The following is a 17,588-nucleotide window of genomic DNA, read 5'->3' as shown; positions in this document are numbered from 1 at the left end:
GTTCATAACTGCAGATTGTGTCATGTTGCAGGCACATCCACAGTTAGGGGGTGTCATTCACTATGAGGGTATAGCATATTGATCTGTTTTCGCCATGTCCACCATGGGGGGGGAATATTACTGATGATACAGCGTTGTGCTATAGTCATCAAGAATGTGGGGATAGTACATAACAGAAGATAGTGGGTGGTACTGTATTGTAGGCATATCTACAGTGAAGGGGTGTCATTCACTGTGAGGGGATAGCATATTCCTATGCTTTTGCCACGTCCATAGTGAGGGGAGAACATTGCGGGTGACATAGCGTTGTGCTATAGTCACATCTAGAATAAGGGTAGTACATAACTTAAGATAGTACATAACTAAGGATAGTGTGATGTTGAAGGAAACAGTGACGGGAGGTCCAGTTGCGTTTAGCCATATCCTCAGCGAGGGGACGACATAATGCCGATGGTAGAGCGTTTCAGTTATATACACAGTGATGGAATGATTCACTGCTTATGATAGAGTGTTGCGTTGCAGTCTCAAGCATTTGAAAGAAGAGTATCGTAGTCAACATTCGTATATACCCTCAATCATAGGATATGTATGTAAGTAATGGGGGATTCGAATTTGTATTGCGTTAGAACGGGCGCCAATGCTATCTGGGAAGAGCAATGTAGGGGGTGTAGATCGCATTGATGGTTTCTACACAATTCCAGTCGCTGAAGAATCCTCAGAAGGTTGTATCGCGTGTCAAGTGAACTTTCATGAATATGCCATACGAGGAACTGAGTGAAGTCATATATTGGGGGGTCAAGTGGTGTCAAGACTAGTGTTCATGTGGTTTTATACACTCTTCTTGAATACATGCGCCCTCATTCGGTATCTAGGAGGAGTATACAAGACGAATCACATTATAATCGACAAGTTGAATGTTGTTTTCATCTCGGATAGAGCTTAGGTGTTGATGCAAACACAATGCACACTCCTCCATGATGAATAGATATACTAGTAAGCAGTCATGTTGAGGATGTATGATCCCCGAAACTCATAACCACCAGCATGATGATATTGTATTATAGTATGCTATTGCTGCTTGAGAGTACTCATCCTTTAGTGTTTTGATATACTTAATGCTCCTCATAAGCTTGCTGCAGTCTACGAGTATCAACGTGCATCCTCAAAATGCGTGGGAAATGATTGCTTGGTCGATCCCCGATCAATATACCTTATTGAGGAACATTTGTGTGTATACAGTAGAGGAAGGTAGACCTTGTCTTGGTTGTGAAGTACACATCAATGCAAGAATTCTTCGAGTCGCGTGAACAGTTTCAAGTTGGCTGCAATTGAAAAGTGGTAAAAAATGTGGTCGTGGTGAGGATCGAACTCACGCAGGGTATACTTTCGGTACAGCTACGTACCTAGCTAGACCTCTCGGCTATAATGCAAGTACGTTTGAATAGAAAGGTCTACAGTATACGGGTATGTGTATGGAGCTCGATGACGACGACACCAACCAGTATTTTTATTGTATTTTTATAAAATATCATTGGCTTCCAGGAGATCAAAAATACACGACCAAGCCTGACAGCCAATAAGAACACTACGTTGGATACCACATGGTTTGAATTATACGGATATGTATAATGAAACCAAGATAAAAAAGTTCAAGGAGGGAGGGCAATTAGGAGGGAGCAAAATCTCGAGTTTGGCCACTTGGTTGACAAAGACTTAAGCTTGTACTATTAATACAATATCCTACATGTCGTAAGGCGGACGGATTGGATTGGCAGAAATTTACCAGAACGTGATTTGATTGGCTTAGGTGGTTCTTTAATCCATTCTCCTTATTCGGCTCCAGTTTTTTTAGACGATTTGACAATACATGTACCAGCACACCTAATCGTTGCGACTACTCGAGGAGTATTTTCCGCTCCTGAGTACTAGTACTAGTAGTAATACTATTTAACACGATACAATAGTCATGGTGTCTGAAGGAACGCCATGGCTGTAGCTACCAAGTCGGCCTTCTTTCCCGCCGTGCTCAGTCCATGGCTGGTCAGAAACCCCTTGAGCTCCGCCACAGTTTTCTTGCCCAACGTCCCCGACGCCGCCAATGCTTTGTACGTGTCCACACTCCAATCTGCACTCATGTCGTCGGAAGCTTTGGCTTTTTTCTCGCGCTTGGGCGCCGCCGACGCCGTCTACATATTTACATCCATGTCAATCATCCACGGAATAATGAAATACAGGGTATACATGCATGTCCATACCTTTCGCTTGGCCGAATCCTTGTGCAGCTCGTCCCCGCCACACGCTTCTTTGAAGGCTTCCAACGACATCTACAATACATATTCGTATTAAAATGGATATGGCTATTGGTTTGTCGTGACCATTGGACAACAAGAGGATTTAACACACCAACCATGACACTCTTAGGACTACTCGTATCAAAGCAATAGACAGCCAGGGGGGGTCACATATTATGGCTATCCAAGTACACATTTCTCGACGAATATCTCGCCGAATCGAATCCAAATTTCAATGCATTTGATTGGCTCTTACTAGTATAGTCAGCCAATCAAAACTCCAGCGCAATTCGATATTATTGATAAACCACAAGAATATTGGATATTTATAGCAAATTCACTATACATACCAGCACTTTTCTGCGCGCAAACCCTGCCGTGTCGGGTAACGTCGTGTCGTCCTTGTCGTCGAACGCCAGCACGTCTTCGTCCAGCGCCAGTGCCTGGATGCTTGCATAGTGTTTTTGCAACTCTACCTCATCCTCGTTAGAAATATATATATATAAATAGTTTAGAAATATATATATATATAGTTTATAAATATATATATATAGTTTATTTATATATATATTTCTAAACTATATATATATACAGTATATAGTTTAGAAATATATATATAAAAACATTTTTGAAATATATATATATATATAGAGAGAGAGAGAGAGAGAGAGAGAATGATTACCTGGGTTTTGGAACGATGGCAAACTCGACAGCGTGAGCGCTCGGATGACGCTGCATGCCGCTTCCACTTGGGTCGCCGTGGCTACGAACAAACAAACGAACGGGATGATGTGGCAGCGTCTCAAGCCAGTAATTATATAGGTAATGAGACTATCGTACAATCTTGCTGCGTCGCCCGAAGCGGTCGAATGTCGTCCAGAAACGGCAAAAAAAGAACTTGGAACCCCATCGGCTGCACTTGGCCCTGCTCGTCACTCACTTCGTCCTACAATCCAGTCAAATATCAATACAGTACCCATATTGAACGACCCAGAGATTATATATATATATTCTGCCATTGGAGTATGATGATATATATATATATTACCTGGGGCAGCAAGGCAGCGACCCGCGGCGGCGAATTGTCGCGCATACTAAAGCGACACACGGCCACCTTGTCCTTGGTGGACATGGCGTGGTGCAACGCGACAAATGCGGCGCTGCTGCCCGCAATGTCTTCCTATGCACAAACTATCAGCCATAAATAATGTAAATAAATATGCCATATATACACGACACCACAAAATGCAGTATATTATTAACCACTAGGAATTTAAACATCGAGCAACAACATATACATGCCGTTTCATTGGCATATTCTATGGAGCATAGATAGGTTATAGATAAATGCATATGTACTGTCATGAATATGCATACTATACATATATATATATACATATATATAATGAGAGAGAGAGCCCATTGAAAAATATAAGGACATGTCCAGAGTTAAATATATATATATATATATAATCGCATACGTCTGTGGGAAACAAAAAGTACGGCGCGCGGACGTTTTCATGCAGTCGAATCACCGAGGTCGGTTCAAACGCCAACAATTGGATCCCTACAAATGTCCTATTAAAAAAAAATATATATATATCATATATATCAATCACATATATATATATATTGTCATATCCTCAACCTCCCAACACGCTAGTTCCATACCTGCGGCATCAAATCGCTTGATCTGCACCATGTCGTCCTTGGTAAGGTACACGCGATGACCGCCGCCATACTCTAAGTACGTGTGAATCTCCTGAGGCGATAAGAAGCTTCCCGTGTGGTTGCACAGCCACTTGGTCCCAGACTGCAGCGGCAGGTTCGTCTCGGCGTCCAAGTTCACGGGCGTCGGACGGGTCTGGCGCACCCGAAGCGCGTACAGCTCGACGCTGAGCTTGACGGATTTCGTGATGGAGAGGCGGAGGGTGGCGAGGCGGCGCTTGCGGTAGCGTTTGCGAAGGGACTCTTCCATCATGTCTTCGTACGTGTGGATGGCAAAGGCGGCTTGCTTCTTGTATTCGTCGTCGGGAACGGGCGAAGCAGCGTCGGTGAACATGGTGGCATAGAATGTAGACAGGTCAAAGCTTGTGGAGGCTATTCACACAGGAAAGAGTGAGCTCATGGTGGTAGTTGGGGAAGTAAAAATGGAAGTGGCTACACTAGCGAGCAAAATATGCAAGGCAGACACAAAAACGAGGTACGGATACAGGGAGTTACAGGGAGGCGGCATGTAAAAGAGGTTGAGGGTTCGATGGAGCTCCAGGTGGTTCTTGAACTGTTCGTGGATTCGCGTGCGTTCGTCGGCATTGCCGGCACTGGGGTCTTCGCCATTCGTGAGGATCCAAATCGTTTGAGTGTCCTGCTTCTTTAAGCTATATACACGGGTCATATTGGTGATGATGTTGAAAGCGGTCGTTGTACCCTGCGTTGGCAAAGGCCAAGCTGCAGTGCCACAACGCATTGCTCAACGAGACTTGGTCGGTGGCCGCCATGCTGCCAAACGTTCCTTCGAAATCAAACTTGGGTGACACGAGGTCCGTCAGTTGCTTGATGCGGCGCGCCGACGGGTACCCAATTTCTTGGAACTCGTACACATGCTCGAGGGAATTGATATTCTTCACTTGTTTCTACACATGCATCCGAACATGTGAACATGGAAGTCTTGACACGCGATGCCTACCGTGCCGAAGAAGCACACGCCCAAGAGCGAGTTGTCGTTTGCGATCACTTTGGACTTGAGGTATCGCACGAGCATGTCAATGCACGTTTGGAACCACGTCTTGGATGGGTCGTCCGACGCATCAAAGATGGATTGCCGCACATCAATCAACACGATCAACGCATCCCGCCCTGGTATCTCCGGTTGAACGTACTTCTCTTCCTCGTTGCTCCACTCGAACGCCATGATGCTGAGCGCTCGATCCACAAAGGTGCTTGAAAATGAGGTTGCTGGGATAGTTTTCCGGATATTTATCCGGATGTCACCGTTGCCATGACACATACAGTTTTTAAGATAACGTTATTGTCCTTTTACCCAAAATTTGGACTATTAAGTTATGCTGAGTACAGTAGGCCAACCTCAATACGAAAAGTGAGACAATAATTATTTTAAAACTATGTATTAATACTAGTAGTACTATTGCTGATAATCTATCTTCCAAATATTTATTACTAGTACTACTATTAATAGTGTTTGTTAGTATTTGTAGTATTACTAGTAAATATTTCTAAATAATTTAAAGTGTAAGCATCCCATTAATAGTAATTCCCAGGGACAAACAGCCAACATTCTTGCCGAACTTTCCCAACAAGCGGGAGAAGGCACAACACACAAATGTCCTTGACCTACGCTGACCCGAAGCACTCTGTTACCGGCGCAACCAAGCGATCGCTAGTCGCATCCATATTGCTCTTTCCCGTGCGCATCGCTGAAGGGCGTCCTCCTCGTTGTCTTATCCATTGTCATTGGCGTTCCAGTGCTAGTGTACTTGCACTTGTTCAAACGCGACGTCGTCACCACGGCACTCACTCCAGCGTCGTTGCCGTCGATCCAACAGCAACAGACGCAAGGCCATGTCCATTTCAAAGATCCAGTGTTGCTGCAGCGTGCATGGGCTCTTCCCACGGGACAGTTATACTTTCAAGGCCAACTTGAGTTTCAGCGTCGAGAGGGCTACTGCGCCCCCACAACGATGCGCAACGTACTAAAATCGATACCATCCGTGCCGTTGGAGCTCATTCCCGAGGCCAAGGCTGGGCCATTGACAGCCCAGCAGTTCAAAACCAAGCTCGATGCCATCAGACACACGACATCGACACTCGTATACGGCGGCGCTGGCTACGACCTGTTTTTGTCCGCCATCAAGCGCTCCAACGACCCACACTACCGAGTCGCCATGAACTTTCTCCACCCCGCCTTGTTTGGCATGGACGGCCCTTCGTTCTTGCCGCACGTGATGCTCCTGGCCATCCTCGGGGGCCACTTCTCCAACATCATCGCATATTTGGAAACCGAGGATCTCGTGGTGGTGTTCGACGTGAATCAAGACTTTGGCCCGTACCTTGTCCCATCCAAGCGCGTCTACGACGCCGTTCGAGCCATCGACGTTCAATCGGGGGTTGCAAGGGCGCTCATCGTCTCGGAACTCGTCCACACGCCCCGCCAAGTATAGAACTAAGTACACCTAACCAAAAAGAATCTCGTCCGTCCTGGTGAGTGAAGATGATACAATTCAGTGGGGGGTATATCGTCTGTGGTACTGCGATCATGGGGAATTCAGTAGATTTATCGCGACGAAAGGTTTATATGGTTTGAAGTAGAGATGCCTTCAGTATACTGTAATATCGTGGTGGCAATACAGCACGCAATATAAGAGTTCGTCCAAGAGCAACCAATGTCTTAGAGTTGTATATTGCGTTAATGCAATTGGGACACTATGAGGCCTCGCGTCTTCCCCGACTGAAAGTCGTGGGCGTTGACTGCATCGAACAACCGCCTCGACTCGACCAAGTACGGGCCGTACGTGTGGTTGACGTCGAAAACAGCTACCAAGTCCTCGTCTTCCAAGTACCCGACAATGTTGGAGAAGTGTCCCCCGGCCAGCGCCATGAGCAAGTTGTGGGGGGCGAACGACGGACGGTTGATACCAAACACTGGCGACCGCAGAAAGTTGAGGGCCACGCGGTAGTTGGGGTCGTTTGCGAGCTTGAGCGCTTCGACAAATGCGATATACCCGTCCGACCCAAACACCACTGTGGACACGGTGTGGCCGATGGCGTCAATCTTGGCCGCGTACTTTTCAGGAACGGACGGACCACGTTTGGCTTCGGGGATGTCCTTGGCGTCGACAGACTTGATGGACTTGAGCACGTTGCGCAACGTCGTGGGCATGCAGTACCCTTCTTGGAGCTGGTACTCGAGGCCACCTTGGAGGTAAAGTTGACCCACTGGCGCGGACCACACACGTCCCCACAGCGACGCGTCCTTGTAATTTGGATGCTTCTTGATGGACTCGTGTGCGGCAGGCGAGAAGATGGACACGATGAAGTCGTGCTTGAGAATGGAAAGCACGAGCAGGATGGGATACCCAAGAATTGTCATGACCGTGATCAGGATGGCGCGACGAATGGCACGATGGGAATGTGAGGCGGGATGGCCTGGCTCGACGTACTCGAAAGCTGGCGTGGCAGGCATGGCGATGAATGAGATTTAGCTTAGCCCACGACACTGACACTTGAACGCGACGAAGTTGATGGTCGGATTTAGAGTGACGTGCATTCTCTTGAAAATAACAAGGGGACGACGATTCGACGACGAGCGTACATTGGATATGCGGAGTCCTATCTACAGAATGTGTGCTTTACTTGAATATAGTGAAGCAATGACATACATTCATACGACGATGGATGCCTTCTTGCTTCATTCGTTTATTTGAAATTGCCATAAACACACAAATAAGAACCTATTGTACTTTTACGCAGATACTAACGTTAGTACTACTATTAATACGTACTTCGAACTACTAGTACTACTAGTAGTACTTTATTGGATATACCGGATAATGAAGGGACGCGATCTTTAATTATTCGGAAGTTACCTCATAAACAGTGGTTGATTGAAACAGCAACGAGTTAGTTAAACAACGCAAGCATGTCGACGGTTCAAGTGGTCGAAGAAGGCAACCGACGAAAGGGCGGCATGAGCTCGGAAGAAACGGACCAATGCATCCTCGGTGCGACGACAGCTTCAAATCCAGAGCTCACTCACTCTTAGACATTTTGAGCTGGTTCCAGCGCAAGAAGGCGTCGCTTCCGAAAGCGTCCATGGATCCTCAGGGTATACAGGCCAAACACGCTTTAAATCTCTTGTGTTTACGTTGGTTTGAGTAGAAGTGGAAGCCTTGGAGAAGGCATTGGATGCACCTGTGCCAAAGGTGACCACCCTAGCCCAACGTGCACTGCGTGACCCCGTAGGCTTGTTAATCCTTGATTCACTCGTAGGCGCTTGCGTTCTTGTTGGAGAAGCAAAACGGCGGCATTTGGTTCAACGAGTTCAAGGTACTATTGAATCACTACAACTGTCTCCGATCATTCGGCATGCATCATCCACCAACACTCACAATTTTGCTTCCTTGTGTGTAGTCCCTCTCTTGCGACGTACGCTCGCTCCGTATCCTGCAGTCGCTGGTTGGTCTCATCTTGGATCGGTTGTAGGAGATCATTTCCACTGCGGAAACGAGTCAGTCGTGGGACGGATGGGCTCGCGGTCATGTGCCCCTAGCGGCCGACGTGGACGGCGCACTCCTCGTGATCGACACCAAGCATGGCAATGCCGTGCACGAGCTGTCTTCCGAAGGTCTCGGTCGCCAGTTGGGGCCTTCCCTCACAGCATTCTTTGAAACGTACCGGAACGAGTTGTTGTCTGGGAACTACGACTTTGTCCAAGACGTGGGCTTGGTTGAACGCAGCCAAAAGCCTCGCAAGTAGCCCCTTAACATCGTGAAAGCAAGGTGTTAAAACTTGATATAACTTCGCTTGTCCTGACATTGTGGAACACATTCATGTACTATATATATACTAACGTTACGTCAGGTTAGTACTATTAATATTATAGTATGCCGTTCAATGGACGATAACGTTATGACTAATTTATATTCCACCAACCAGCTATAACCATGCTCCACACCGTACGCGAACTTAGTTAAGTGGTATTCATATGCTCGAGAGATTCTTGAGTCTGCTCAGCCACATGTGCAATAATATATTCTTCGAAGTATTATATATATTTATTTATAAATTTGTATTACTACAGTAGGATGACCAGCAAAAAGATGGCTGCGTGTGGAATAATATATATTATATAAATTTATATTCCTACAGTAGTATTAACTGTAACACGATAAATCTGCGACAATGTGCCCTCATTCAACGCTGTGTCACTTGTTCTAGCATTCCAACAACGCTCGTGATATTCTTTCTTGCACTCTTCTGGTGTTTTCATATCTTTCTGTTCAGACGTTGGACGTTCTACAAACGTCCGCCCCCGCAAAGTATATATAAAAAAAACCGAAAATAAATACATTGTCTCAATCTATCTACGACATGGTTCGAATGCCCATGGGTTTCATCTTGGAGTGGTCCGAGCCGCCCATGTGTTTGTCGGCTTTGAATTTCGTCAGACGCTCGTGGCGCTTGCGGAGGCAGTACGCGAACGCCGCGACAAACCCGACCGACACGGCGAGGGTGCCGACCAGTCCGCCGATCGAAATGTCTTCGGCTTCGGCGGCGCCGTGCTGTTCGGCGATGAAAAAGCTCATCTTGACCCCGGACGGGTACACGCGTCGGCAAAACGTGCCTTGGGTGCGTAGTACACTGGCCTTGTCGTTCACTTGGCTTTGCAAGTCGGCTACGACCTCATTCAGCGACTTTTCGCCTGCTTGGGTTGGCGGCAACAAGTACAGCTCGACGTGGATGCTGCCGCGCCGGACACTCACCACGTCCAGGCGGGACGGCGGTAGTTGCAGCGCCGACGCCACTTCAGTCGTGAAGGCCACCACGAACGCACGCTCGCTGTCGGCGGAAAACACAACATCGTCAAAGAACATTTCAATCTCGTACGACACTTCGATGAGCTTGGAGCCGCATGCAAAGCCGTTGCAAATGTACGACAGCGCAGGCATGTGCGACGACGCGCACGCGCTCGCGTCCAACAACGCCCTACCATAGAGTATCCCCATGAGATACTGTATGTGTATATTGGTGTCGCCAACCATCTGCGACAACGTGAGAAGAAACGACTGACTCGGACATCAATTCATAAAACCTCAATCACCGGGTATATACATTCAGAATTGTAGACTAAAAATCAAAAGTTCCAAGGCAGTTATTGTGCTTTCGAGTGAAATTTCATTGTGTTGTGGTTTCTCGTTGGAATTTAAATCGATGTGATTGGCTATGAGCTCAAAATTATTAGCCAATTAAAACCCTCTCAATGAAATTCAACCAATCAGATCGATTGTGGAGCGGTTCCGTCGGGCGCGATTCGATTGCACCCCCTCCCCAAATTTGTATCAAATGGACAATATTGAGGATTATTCGGTTCAATTTGTCGAATCGAATCATGAATCGACGACGCTATTGGCTAATCCAATTTCGAGTGGATTGGATTGGCTCTTACAGAAAAGAAGGACAAGTATATTCAACCAATCAGAACTCTCCAGCGTGATTCAATATTGATAACGTTAACCGAGAAACCACGCGAACTTTGACAGTTTATAGCGAATATTTCCAAAAATGTACAAAAGGTTGTGGTGACAGACACAAAAGTATGTCCTCTGGGAGCAAATGCAGGGACCAACAAGATGGCTAAATAGTTAAACGATAGTTAATCAAAAACCATAGGTAGTAGTAGTCGACAAGGTCGTAGTAACCAAGCAAGTGGGGGTGGCGGACGTACCCCGTCTTGATATGCACACACGTCGCTTTGCGAGTGCGCGTGCCACCGCCGCATCCGTTGGAGCATGCGGTCCACGGCGTAACTTCCCATGTTCCGACGATCAAATCGTCCGCACGACTGCAATCGGGGGCCAAATACCCTGGTTTGCACACGCACATGCCAGAGTCTTTGCTTCCGGGTGCTGATGATGTCATGTTGGCTTGGCTTGGTTGCTGGATGGGGTTGTACTGCGGAAAGCACGCCCCATTCCCTGAACACGACAGGCTCGTGCACATGTCTGGAGGGTGCAGAGGGCTCACCTACGTCCCCCCTACCCCATCAGAGTTTGCCCCCATATGTACAGTGTACTACTACTACTAGTAGTGCTCACGTACCGGTTGGGACTTGGCCGACCACGTAGAGTACCCGTGAATATTCTTCGCGCGCACCTTGAATGCGTACGTGACCCCGTTCTGCAAGTCTGGCACCAGCACATTCGTGGGCGCGGAGCTGCTTCCCTGCTGACTTGCCACGTGGATCGCCCGCGGCAACGGCGTGTTGGTGTCCACGACCAAGCACACGACTTCGTACTCTACGATCGGGTCTTCGCCGTCGTCGTCTGGCGCCTTCCACGACACTTGCGCTTGTGCGTCGGACGCGACGGCCAACACGTCGGTGGGGTTGCCAGGGACGCCATGGGTTTCGTTCACATTTAGCGTTGGGATCGGGGTGGTTGTGGGTGGGGCAACAGTTGGCGAAGGAGACTGCGGGAAGGTCAAGGTCGAATTCGGAGATGACGAATCGACCACGGTGGAGTTTGAACTCGCCCTCGACGGCTCATCGTCCACAGGAAAAATCACTCGTCCGAGGCTATGCAGAGTCGTGGAGACATTCGCGCCATCGCTCGCGCCGAGATGCCGCCTCGGTGTTTGGTGAAGTGCCACAATGGAGCCTGCATGCAGCAAGAGGACGCAGATCGCGAGAAGCAGCATCTCCGTGAGACACCACCGTCGCTGCATCGTCGTGGTGGTTTATACGTGTACGTTGGGACGGAAAATCTCACTGGATTAAACGACGTTGATTGGATAAAATTAAGTGTATTCTTAGCTGAGTGTGTTGGACTACTACTAGTAGGTATTAGTACTACTATCCTACGTCGGAAATTAGTGTAAGACATTCGATTTTGAAAAATAGCGAAAAAATGCCAAAAAACTGACACATTTTTCGCAGTATTTCTTCTTCATCAGGCTGTAGGCAGCACTGCATGCCACAAACCCCAAAACTGGGCGGCGAAATAGTCCTTGGCTTTCGCCAAGCGGACGACAAAGTTGCCGACGACAACGCCGCCAAAGAGAGGCAGCTGCCCCACCCCACCAGTCGGTCCCAAGGGAACGATCATGCCTTCCACCGCCCCCGTCACGTACGGGGCCACGGCGCCGCTTCCTGCCTTGATCACCGTGGCGAGTTGCTTGGCCAAGTGCTTGGCTTGGAGGGCCCCAGTGTACGCGAGTTTGGGTGTCGCGTGGTTGTTGACGTCGCCGATGGCGAAGATCGTGGAAAAGCGCGGGTCGTCCAGTTGCAGCCCCGCGGTGACCTTGACCGCGCCGTGCTCCGTGAGAAGGGTTGGGTCTAGCTTTTGAATCAGCGACGCGTTGGGCGTGCTTCCAGCCGCGACGAGTTGCACGTCCGACTCGATGGACGTGCCCTTGTCGGTCTGCACGGTCTTTTTCTCAAACCCATGCGCAATCTCACGAGTGGGCAAGCGCTCCCCGAGCACCAGCTTGACCTTCAACGCGTTCAATCGTGCGGTCAAGTTGTTGCGGAATTTGTCCGTCAAGGCGCTGTTGCCGATGAGTTTGTCGTGCGCGTCCAAGATCGTGACCGTCTTGTCGGGAAACGCGACTGCAATTTCCCCCGCAATTTCGACTCCCACGGGACCGCCGCCGATAATGAGGACAGACGACGCGGCTTTGATGTGGTTGGCCGTGTCCACAATCGCATTTTCGACGTTTTCGCGCGTGTACGACCCCGACGGGACTTTGATCGGCGACACGTAACTGCTCCCTGTGGCGAGGATCAAATAGTCAAACGGAACGTTCGACGTCGTTTCGTCCACGACGTTGTTGTCGCCAATCTTACGCACGCGAACCTCGTTGCCTTCGATGGCATCTGCGATCCCCCGAATGACTTTCGAGTGCGACGCAGGCAGAGCATTAGCCACCGGGATGAACAGCTTCTTCACGAACGTCGGGTCGACGAGCGCGCGCGGCACGCCAACGCAGTGGTACGTGAACTCGTTCTTCTCGATCACGGTGATGGAGGCCGCGGAAGCCGGCAGAAACTTGGCCAGTTCTTGCGCGAACTGAATGCCGACGTACCCGCCGCCGATGACTACAATTTGCTTGGGTTGTGTGCTCATGATGGAGAAACGAAAATGACGGATCTTTCAACCCCTTCAAGAATACTTTTATTTATTCGACATACAAACACCAAGTTATATTAATAAAAATAGTTCTATACTATGATGTTGTGCAGTCGATGATAGTGCTTCGTTTAATTGGCTAGTGTAAATTATCTGTAGCCAATCCACATGTTGTATTCAACCGATCCGCCAATCAAATCGAGTTTCAACATATCCATGGATCCGCATCGTCCGAGATTTTACTTCCTAGCGGGTCGCTTTACTGACCGCTTTTTGCCACATTATATTTTCAACCAATGAAATCTAGGTATTATAATTTTAGCCAATCCAATTGCCATCGATCCGTGGCACTGTTCACACCCCAAATCCCACGCCATTCCTGAAACGTAATACTAATCACCGTCGGTCAAGATGGTTGATCCTACGAGTTGATTCACGCTGGTTACGCTGGACTGAGGCTTTCATGTGTACATCCAGGGGTGATCAGCTACGCCCATCACCATCACCATGAGTGACGATGAACGTAGAGTAACGTTAGTCACGACGTGACGTATATACCGTCATGGGAACATTGAAAACGAGCACGTTGTTGTCGCTCGTGCCGCACACAATCGCATGCTTGTGGGTCCAATACGTCAAACAGCGCAGTTTCTCATCCTTCCTAGTCGTTCACACACAATATGGGGTTACTATGACGAACATGCAGCAGCCAGCATCATCATCGTCAACTCCCTTGCACGTACTTAAACTCGTGGACAAGCGCCGCGTATTGCCCATACGAGCCACACACTTGGTAGTTCCACACGCGAATCTTGCCGTCATACGCGCAGGACGCAATGTACCCCGAGGACGGCAGCACCACGATGTCCCGCACGGCCAACGCATGTGCCTGAATGAACCCGACTTCGTACGCCTGGGCGGGATCGAGCACGTTCCAAATCTTGATGGAACAGTCATCTGACCCTGAGAAGAGAAAGCACCCGTCGAACGCCACACACGTGACCGAGTTGTCGTGGTTGCTCAGTGTCGTGAGCAGTTCTTGGTCATCCAAGCTGTACAACTATCGCATAGTCGTTTAAAAGCAGACCGATTGCACGTCATGTTCGTCGTACGAGAATATCGCCGTTGCTGTCGCCGGCGGCAAAGAAGGCGGCGCCATGCGACGTGGTGGCCAAGTACGTGCCTGCATTGAACGCTAGGCAGTAGATCTCGTTGTCGTGGTTGGGCTCCTTGGATTGGATCTTCACGTGGGGCATCGGCGCCTGCCCCGCCATCAACTCCCAAATCCAAATCACGCCATCAAAATCCGCAGAAATAAACAATTCATGACCATCCACGCTCGCGGCTACACCAAAAAGGAGATTGTATTTATAGATATGACGTTATATATGATTTCTACAATATATATATATTTGAATTGACGCACTCACAATGCAGCTGACAGTGTTGCGGTGCACCCGACACGTAAAGAAATGCCCATTGTCTACGTTCCACTGCTTGATGTTGCCGTTTTCGTTCCCCGTGAGTAGTCGATTGTGCGGGGCCGAGTACGCCATACAACTTAGCTCGCCCTCTTTTTCTTCAAAACTAGAAAACAGGAAGCAAATTCATTGTAATGAGTGAGTTCTAGTAGCTTAAACAGGTTGAAAACGAACGTACCCGTAGAGCACACGGAGGTCGTACGTGTCCCAGCACCGCAGCGTGTTGTCTATGGACGCCGAAAACAATGTCGACTCCCCGGAGTCGAGGGTCGTGGCCACGACCACCCCAATAATAGCGTCAGAGTGTCCTCGGCACTCGACGTAAGATTCATCCCGATGCACTTTGTACAATGTAGCGCCATTCGCTCGCTGCACCAGCACGTGGTGCCCCCTTCGAAGAAATGGACATTTGAAACAGGTTGTAGACATTTGAAATGTGTGCTGGAACATGAGACGTGTAATGGGCATTTAGGACATGTGAAACCTTAAACGTACCCCGGGAACACGGTCACGCCGAGGATGGACACTGTTTCGAGGGGCTCGGAACGCATGCATTTCTCCGTATCGATGCTCCAGATGGCCAAGTGACCCTTCTCATCTGCAATGAACAGCTCGTGGTTGGCTTTGTCCCAATCACAGCCCGTGTATCGGCAGTGGTGAGTGTTTTCCATGGTCATGACCACAGCGCCCGTGTTCGCATCAAACACCTGCGCCTTCGTGTCGAACGAGATAGTCACGACGAGGTTCTAGGGCAAGTTGGTAACGGTCGTTTTGATAACGCACAGTAGTAGGGTGGAGTGTACTGTACCTGATCAGGAATGGGCAAGATTTGAGTCACGCCGAGGGAATGAAAGTGGCCGTGCTGCCGCTTGAGTTTGAGTTGGTCTTCATTTGTCGGGTCCACGCGCTCTCGGCTGTTCTGTGTAAACCATAGTTACGTTGAGCACTGGTAAAATCGTACCGCTGTGGTGTATACAGACACCCCGCCCCCAGAATCTGCCACGTATGTGCTGGCCAAATCCGCACTTCGCAAGCATACGGACGTTGGCCAGCTACGTTCCGCAAGGTCAATATTGGACGTTTTGAAGCTAACTGTGTTGTTGTCGTAAGAGTATTTGTACCTGCCGCCACTCGACAGAGTTTGGGTGCATATGTACCATGGGTGCAGGAGGAGGGCTCGCCCTTTATCTGGCTGCCATAGCTTGATGGTGCGGTCGACGCTGCAAGATATGAGCGTAGTGCCAGCGATCTTGACGACAGTCACGCTTCCACCGTGCGCATTCAGCGTCTGTATGCATGGCTCATCCACACTGGGGTGAGTCGGGTCCCAAATCTATTGGAGGTGTGTTGGATTGGGGCTTCGTATTAAAGCCATGTACTTTAATCGTTCTGTCTGCCGAACCACTGAACAACAAGAGCGAGTTATCGTGGCGCTGCATGAGCTCGAGGCACAGTACCGGGCCCGCATGTCCTCCAAATAATTGGCCCTATGCATCGTCGTGACAGTGTTTCTCGCATTCAAATGATATACTTGAGCGAGAAGGCAATCTTGGTGGTCATAGCTCCACATGAGCAGTTTGCCATCTTGCTACAAAGTTTTGGACTTGTAAATACGATGAACTGACCTCGAACGAATTGATCAAAGAAGTCCGATGGGGGACATACCCGACCTGTGAACAACCCCACCCCCGGGATACACTTATACGATGATATGTCGGACCGTGGCACCAAGTTCTAAGCGCCGCGAACTGTTACACGGCCATAACGTTAAAAGGATGGCGGTGTTTCATACATTGTGTATCAAGGCTCGATCGTCGTCGTTGGTCGCGTGGTGATGCTCGCCGCCCACGCCAAACGACTCGTCTTTGACAAAGTGAATGGATGGCGCCCCGGGCATGATGAATGAAGAATTGCTGCGTGGTTAAGCGATTACAGTGGGGTACAGTTACATGGGCAGTTTCATTGGATCCCTTTTATGGCAAAGAAACTCGCGTTTGCTTAGTAACAAAGCTACGAGATTATTGCCCCCCGGAGGGAGTAATACAATCGGTGCAATCGGCGCAGTCGATCTCCGCATCCTCAAGTGTGATGGATGGCTACCGGTATGTAGGTAGTGGCTTTCACTTTAGCTTACAAATACGCGAGGCGAAGAGTCCATCGAGGGGTGATAGCCACCTAGCTGCGTGATTCGAGTATCCATCCATCTTACGTGTCTACATTATCTTGTCGCCCACCTAATTGTTCATTGCTTGGCATTGCACCAGTGTACATACAGTCCCCCGCACTCAACAGCAATGGAGATTGGTACCTGGTAGTCACTACTACTTACAGTACAGTATTACGGTGCACTCCCTGATGTAGTCGGAAGCAATACTATACTCCAGGGGGTGGCATCGCACTAACGCATCAAACTCGAACAGCAATCGTGCGTCAATGGCACACCTTTGAAACTGGGGATCTACAGTTCATATAGCACCAGGCTGAAATTGCTTGCTCTTGTCAATGGAGAGCCCAACTCTGGTGTGCGTACTAGTACAGTAAGTTATCTGGGTAACCCGGGACTAATGGAACCTGTGGTGGAATTGACATGTGAGTGTTTACCATGGGAAACCTATGCCCAGAACAATTCGATATCCACGTCTGGCTCGAAGCAGTTCTTTCGTGTACGAAAGTAGCACTGGCGAACATTCCTCAGGTAGGGCGAAGGTCAATTCTCACCACGTTGAACTCGCTCACCAACTAAAATGGTCATTTTGGCAAGTTACTATGTGGAAATCTATCGGAACGATTTAGATATTATGACTGTATGTCGACACCGCAATATTCAACCAGTCGACATACTGGGAGCCAGACAATCGCACCTGACATTGGTAACTTCGCACGGCAACGTCATGTCCACCATATCAGTAACCAAGATCTTAAACCTCGATGGAAATGGTACTTCGAATAACGAT

At 48.8% G+C, this 17,588-nt stretch overlaps 7 protein-coding genes across 8 annotated transcripts; 2 read left to right on the top strand and 5 right to left on the bottom strand.

Annotated features, from left to right (window-relative positions):
• Nucleotides 1–1,788: 1,788 nt before the first annotated feature.
• On the bottom strand, nt 1,789–5,238 carry H257_02043 (hypothetical protein). Its single transcript, XM_009825530.1, has 11 exons — nt 4,978–5,238; nt 4,719–4,924; nt 4,515–4,669; nt 3,963–4,391; nt 3,773–3,858; nt 3,340–3,471; nt 3,132–3,237; nt 2,974–3,054; nt 2,642–2,763; nt 2,256–2,324; nt 1,789–2,186 (listed from the first exon to the last, which is right to left on the bottom strand). Exons 1-11 carry the CDS (start codon nt 5,200–5,202, stop codon nt 1,965–1,967), a joined length of 1,833 nt encoding a protein of 610 aa, XP_009823832.1. The 5' UTR covers nt 5,203–5,238; the 3' UTR covers nt 1,789–1,964.
• A 395-nt stretch (nt 5,239–5,633) lies between these two features.
• H257_02042 (hypothetical protein) lies at nt 5,634–6,503 on the top strand. The gene has a single exon (XM_009825529.1). It carries the CDS (start codon nt 5,990–5,992, stop codon nt 6,467–6,469), a length of 480 nt encoding a protein of 159 aa, XP_009823831.1. The 5' UTR covers nt 5,634–5,989; the 3' UTR covers nt 6,470–6,503.
• Nucleotides 6,504–6,586: 83 nt separating this feature from the next.
• On the bottom strand, nt 6,587–7,560 carry H257_02041 (hypothetical protein). Its single transcript, XM_009825528.1, has one exon. The coding sequence runs from the start codon at nt 7,489–7,491 to the stop codon at nt 6,715–6,717; it is 777 nt and encodes a 258-aa protein (XP_009823830.1). The 5' UTR covers nt 7,492–7,560; the 3' UTR covers nt 6,587–6,714.
• Nucleotides 7,561–7,911: 351 nt separating this feature from the next.
• On the top strand, nt 7,912–8,852 carry H257_02040. 2 transcript variants are annotated; one of them, XM_009825526.1, is made up of 6 exons: nt 7,912–8,029; nt 8,071–8,133; nt 8,187–8,230; nt 8,298–8,354; nt 8,439–8,453; nt 8,511–8,852. In XM_009825526.1, the coding sequence occupies exons 1-6, from the start codon at nt 7,948–7,950 to the stop codon at nt 8,781–8,783; spliced, it is 534 nt and encodes a 177-aa protein (XP_009823828.1). In that variant the 5' UTR covers nt 7,912–7,947; the 3' UTR covers nt 8,784–8,852. The 2 variants fall into 2 exon arrangements, with proteins under 2 accessions (XP_009823828.1, XP_009823829.1); XM_009825527.1 differs by lacking the exon at nt 8,439–8,453.
• Nucleotides 8,853–9,362: 510 nt separating this feature from the next.
• On the bottom strand, nt 9,363–11,779 carry H257_02039 (hypothetical protein). Its single transcript, XM_009825525.1, has 3 exons — nt 11,127–11,779; nt 10,753–11,051; nt 9,363–10,013 (listed from the first exon to the last, which is right to left on the bottom strand). The coding sequence occupies exons 1-3, from the start codon at nt 11,748–11,750 to the stop codon at nt 9,392–9,394; spliced, it is 1,545 nt and encodes a 514-aa protein (XP_009823827.1). The 5' UTR covers nt 11,751–11,779; the 3' UTR covers nt 9,363–9,391.
• A 27-nt stretch (nt 11,780–11,806) lies between these two features.
• H257_02038 (hypothetical protein) lies at nt 11,807–13,166 on the bottom strand. The gene has a single exon (XM_009825524.1). It carries the CDS (start codon nt 13,148–13,150, stop codon nt 11,975–11,977), a length of 1,176 nt encoding a protein of 391 aa, XP_009823826.1. The 5' UTR covers nt 13,151–13,166; the 3' UTR covers nt 11,807–11,974.
• A 283-nt stretch (nt 13,167–13,449) lies between these two features.
• On the bottom strand, nt 13,450–16,550 carry H257_02037 (hypothetical protein). Its single transcript, XM_009825523.1, has 14 exons — nt 16,427–16,550; nt 16,300–16,368; nt 16,166–16,222; nt 16,014–16,121; nt 15,756–15,967; nt 15,596–15,686; nt 15,443–15,553; nt 15,130–15,380; nt 14,813–15,025; nt 14,580–14,740; nt 14,266–14,498; nt 13,897–14,213; nt 13,712–13,814; nt 13,450–13,640 (listed from the first exon to the last, which is right to left on the bottom strand). Exons 1-14 carry the CDS (start codon nt 16,529–16,531, stop codon nt 13,596–13,598), a joined length of 2,076 nt encoding a protein of 691 aa, XP_009823825.1. The 5' UTR covers nt 16,532–16,550; the 3' UTR covers nt 13,450–13,595.
• Between the last annotated feature and the right edge of the window lie 1,038 nt (nt 16,551–17,588).

Source organism: Aphanomyces astaci, assembly GCF_000520075.1.
Source record: "Aphanomyces astaci strain APO3 unplaced genomic scaffold supercont1.3, whole genome shotgun sequence".
Taxonomy (NCBI): Eukaryota; Oomycota; class Saprolegniomycetes; order Saprolegniales; family Verrucalvaceae; genus Aphanomyces; species Aphanomyces astaci.
This window is presented reverse-complemented; position numbering and strand designations above follow the sequence as displayed.